The sequence below is a fragment of the Cebidichthys violaceus genome, unplaced genomic scaffold, assembly GCF_023349555.1.
Source record: "Cebidichthys violaceus isolate CVI_PGR_0920_01 unplaced genomic scaffold, fCebVio1.0.p SCAF_15, whole genome shotgun sequence".
Classification (NCBI taxonomy): domain Eukaryota; kingdom Metazoa; phylum Chordata; class Actinopteri; order Perciformes; family Stichaeidae; genus Cebidichthys; species Cebidichthys violaceus.
This window is the reverse complement of record NW_027176318.1, coordinates 16,353,715-16,358,490: the sequence shown is the minus strand read 5'-3', so window position 1 is coordinate 16,358,490 and position 4,776 is coordinate 16,353,715. Positions and strand designations below refer to the sequence as shown.

At 40.4% G+C, this 4,776-nt stretch overlaps 1 protein-coding gene across 5 annotated transcripts in view; it reads right to left on the bottom strand.

Moving 5' to 3' along the window:
• Nucleotides 1-262: 262 nt before the first annotated feature.
• Nucleotides 263-4,776, bottom strand: part of LOC137872075 (nebulin-like) — a 44,423-nt gene continuing 39,909 nt past the window's right edge. For 2 of the 5 annotated variants that reach the window (XM_068710306.1, XM_068710305.1), the window contains 3 exons: nt 4,592-4,769; nt 4,327-4,419; nt 3,239-3,947 (listed from right to left, as the gene is read on the bottom strand). In XM_068710306.1, coding sequence (XP_068566407.1) covers nt 3,529-3,947; nt 4,327-4,419; nt 4,592-4,769 — 690 coding nt within the window. In that variant the 3' untranslated portion in view covers nt 3,239-3,528. Of the gene's footprint in view, nt 2,148-3,200; nt 3,948-4,326; nt 4,420-4,591; nt 4,770-4,776 lie in introns of those variants that run through there. The other 3 variants (XM_068710308.1, XM_068710309.1, XM_068710310.1) reach the window with 3 other exon arrangements.

Genomic DNA, 4,776 nt, shown 5'->3' with positions numbered 1-4,776 from the left:
GTTTGTCTATATCTGTATATGTTTGTAAACACAATAAAACAGGCAATGTTTTCTAGTAGTTTGAAACATTGGATTGAAACCACTTGTGTTGGGCATATGATTTAAATTATGATTTTATTTTATTCTAGCTCTTAACAGTCCTTAATGTATTGTATTTCTCAAGTAAGTCCACAGTTGATGCCCATATATATTAGCACATAGTAATTGTAATATGTGTATACATTGATTAACACTATCTAAGATGAGAAGAACCAAACTTGACTTTGTTTGAATTATCTGTTTTTATTTCTACCACATGAAACACACTGTAATTATCATATGGCAAACAAAACACAACTGAGAATGAGTGATATATAATGTCAAATAATGTGTAAATAAACTTAGTAATATCTGTGATGACGTACAGACTAAATCAAAAACTTTACAAAGAAGCCAAAAAAATCCTCAAATGCAAGATTTTTATAAAACAACACAGAAGCGCCTCTTCCAAAAATCAACACAGTTAACGTACGAATACTCAGTAAATCATATTCTATTGCATCTAGTATTTATGAAATCCAAAAACGCTCTCCAGCTAGAATGACAAATCATGGCGGAGTGAAGTGTTTTTATTCGTCTACACGACCGGGATGCAACCAAAACACGGCAAGACAACGAAGCCTAAAAACACGACTTACTGGATAGAAACAGGTAGAATAGAACTTTAGGCGGGAAAACAGTCTCACACAGCGTGTTCAGACCTTCAGTCCACGTCTCACCGTCTCTGTGTGTCCAATCATCACACTCATGTTTGACCGAGATGAAGAAGAGAAACAGAAAGAGACACAGTGAGTTATGAAGTCCTTCACACACACAGAGGCTGGTGACAAGCTGTGTGACCCTTCAAAGTAAAACTCAGAATAAATAACTGAGTCAACTCTAAACGTTGATCCTATTTTATTTTGTTATTGTTGACTTCTTAAAAACTCGTCCCTCCTTCCTTTGGTCACAGAATGTTATGAACTCTTTATTCTCTGCTCCTCTTTAACTCTCCTCCGTCCTTAAACAGGTCAACACGTTCTTCTTATTGTCCAAACAGTCCGTCTGTTAATACGGTCTGACTTCCTGTCTGTGTCTCAGCTCAAAGCCCATTGGTTCCTACTGGAGATGTAAATCTTTTACAAACACACACACACACACACACACACACACATGTATATTCTATAGGGGACTATTTTCTGCGGCGGATGAATCCAGCTTTGCTGCTCTACTGAGTGTTTGAAGTGCAATGTGGCTCATTGTGTGTTTTTAAAGGAGCTGTGTGAGACGTCACTGGATTTAACTACAATAAGAAACAAATGAAACCTTTTAGCCCGAGAATCAGACCCACCTGCCCCCACACTAGACCTCCACTACACACACCATCGTACTCCACAGGTGAACAATGAACGAGTGAAGAGTATGATGGAGTTTGTTGCAGCAGTTCATTTATAGATGACTTCTCTCCTCATGCATCTCCTTCCTCCTCTAGTTGTGATGTTTGACATAACTTGTCGACAGCATGCTAGATTTAAACTTTCCTTCTTTCCTTTCCTCTTTAAAGGGACAGTAGTTTAGAAGTGTATGAGGTACTTCTTCTGAGTCAGAGTACTACTACAGTAGATGTACTGATGTGGACGCATTTTAGACACTAAAGGAATCTATATCAGTTTAAGTTTAATGCTATATTCAGAGTATTTTCACCTCTTTAACTTGCTGTCAGACAGACCTTTCTGAAGCAGTAGTACATCTACTGTAGTAGTACTCTGACTAAGTAGAAGTACCTCAAACAACTCACTACTGTTCCTTTAACGTGATGAAACCTCGTCCTCACATTGAATCAGCAGTCTGTGACGTTCACCGTAGTCCAGCTGTGACGTCACCGTGTCCCTGGAATGCGGAGAACGTCCCCGACTGCTGATTGGTTAACAGTGACAGTGAGGGGGCGGGTCTTAGTTGCAGAACTCCACGTAGTTGGCCGGCAGCATGCCCGACTTGCCGGTGCGCTGCACGGTGCCGTACATCCAGCCCTCGTCGATGGCCTGAGCGTTGACGATGACGTCGCCGTCCCTGAAGGACACCTCGTCGTGGTCCTGAGCCGCGTAGTCGTAGAGCGCCCGGTAGACCCGCTGCAGGACCAGAGGGGGGGTTTGACATGTGACCCCTTATTACAGCACATCGCAGTCATTTAGCAGACGCTTCTATCCAAAGCGACTTACAACAAGTGTATTCAGCAAAGGTATTCTCTGGATCCTGTTCATACAGTTCCAATGACGGGGAACTGAAAGCTGCTTTTTATTTTGTTTCGTTTTATTTATTTTTTTGTTTTGTTTCACGTTTTATTTTCTTGCGATTTATTTAATTTGTATATTTTTGTTTTATTTTATTTTGTATGTTTTTTTGTATTTTATTTCATTGTATATGCTTTCTTTTGTTTTGCTTTCTTTTATTTTATTTTATTGAATTTTATTTTGTTTAGATTGTTTTAATCTTTTTAGTTTGTTGTTATTGTCTCGATTGGTTTTATTGTCTCATCTATTGTTCTTGTATTGAGTTTATTTTGACCTTTTTATCTGCCTCAGATTTAGGTTAACATATATGTACATATATACATACATATACATGTATATATATATATATATATATATACATGTATATATATATATATACATGTATATATATATATATATACATGTATATATATATATATATATATATATATACATATATATGTATATATATATATATATGTATATATATATATATATATACACAGAACAAGTTTAATAAATATAATAACATCAAATAGGGGAATTTAAATAAATCAAATCTAAAAAAAGGCCATTTTGTATTATATATAATCCAAATAAAATGTGACATAATTAATCCCCAGTTATGTTATTATGTTGTCTATTATTTTCATATTCTGTCAAAAGCATATTCTTCATAGATCTTATGGAAAATGTGCATTAATCCTTCATAATAAAAGACATTTATAGTAATATTTAACATCTGTCACTACACATTATGATCATTATAACAGCTGCACGAAACCAGCGATATTTATCCTAAAATAAATAATAAATAATAAACAATAAAATAAATACAAAATACCACTTAACAAATACAATTAAAAAAATACATTTCAAATGAAATAAAACCCCTGAGATGCTGGACCGTACCATGGCGGCGGCGTGCGGCGGGGAGGTGACGGATCTCACGGACGACATGCTGGTCTGGTGCATGTAGCCGTGGTGATGCTGCTGCTGCTGCATGTGGACGCCCTGATGGTACGCTCCAGGGAGGACCGGAGCTGGAACACAAGGACAGACAGACGGACACAATATGAGACACGTTGTCCTCCTCCTCCTCCTCCTCTGTGTGGTGGAGAGAGGAGCCTCCTCAAACTGTTAGAAGAACCTGAGAGGAGAGTTAATCTTATTTATGGATCACAGACTGAAAGGAAAAGACATGCTGGTGTGCTCCACCGTCCGGTTCACCCTCATCCTGTTAGTGTTCAGGGGAAGTGAAGGAGACGATATGAGGGAAGGAGACGATATGAGGGAAGATACCGGGGGAAGTGAAGGAGACGATATGAGGGAAGGAGACGATATGAGGGAAGATACCAGGGGAAGTGAAGGAGACGATATGAGGGAAGATATCGGGGGAAGTGAAGGAGATGAAATGAGAGAAAAAAATTAAATGAGAGAAGGAGATGATATGAGTGAAGGAGATGAAATGAGAGGAGATGAAATGAGAGGAGATGAAATAAGAGAAGGAGACGATATGAGTGAAGGAGATGAAATGAGAGAAGGAGATGAAATGAGAGAAGGAGATGATACCGGGGGTTTCGGCGCTGCTGTGGTCCCAGAGGTCAGAAGTCAGCGAGCTGACGGACTGCTGGGAGAGCGGCCGGCGCTCGACCCGCTCTGACAGTCGACCACCACCAGGGGGCAGCGCAGGAGAGGAAGAGGAAGAGGAAGAATAATAAATAATAATCTAATAAGAACAAACAAAGATACATAAAACATGTTTAAAGACTTGGGACGTTTTTCTATTATTGTCAACAAATCACCATGAGAACAAAAGGTGTTTGTGCGTCTCTCAATAATGTCTGACTTCCTGTCTGTGACTGTCAGCCCATTGGTTCCTACTGGATCTTTAAAAACAAACGTATTCATCATATCGGTTTGAATCTTCTCTATGGATCTGTTGACAATAAGTAAACATCTCCATCTTCAAAGTGAACACTGAAGAAACAGAAAGCCGGTCTGGTTCAGTTTGTTTTCCGTGAGTCAGGTGAAGTACCAGACATCCTGCGGAGGCTCTTGGACTGGACGTCGTCCTCCAGAGGGTCACAGTCAAAGATGGAGCCCGGGTCGGTCCTCCACACCTTCAGGTCTTCAGACGGGAGGGAAAGTGTTTACATGGACTCAATGAGCAGAACTAGAAGTCTCTCAGAGGGAGATTTCAGCTCCAATAAAAGAAGATCATTATGAAAGGAAAACAAAAGGCTGCATGTGTCCATGTGGGCTGAAAACAGTGGAGCTAAAGTGAGGGCGAGCTCACTGACCTACGATGATGCCTCCTGGCCGTCTGTCCATCTCCATCGCCTGTGGGTGGATCCCTTTGCCGTATCCCGCCTCTCCCATCATCTGATTGGCTCTCTGGTAGCGCTCCATGCTGGGCTCGTCCAATCCCGGCGTGCAGCCTCGGCCGCGCGCCCGCTCAAAGTCCTCGTGGTACTTGGCCTGTTGG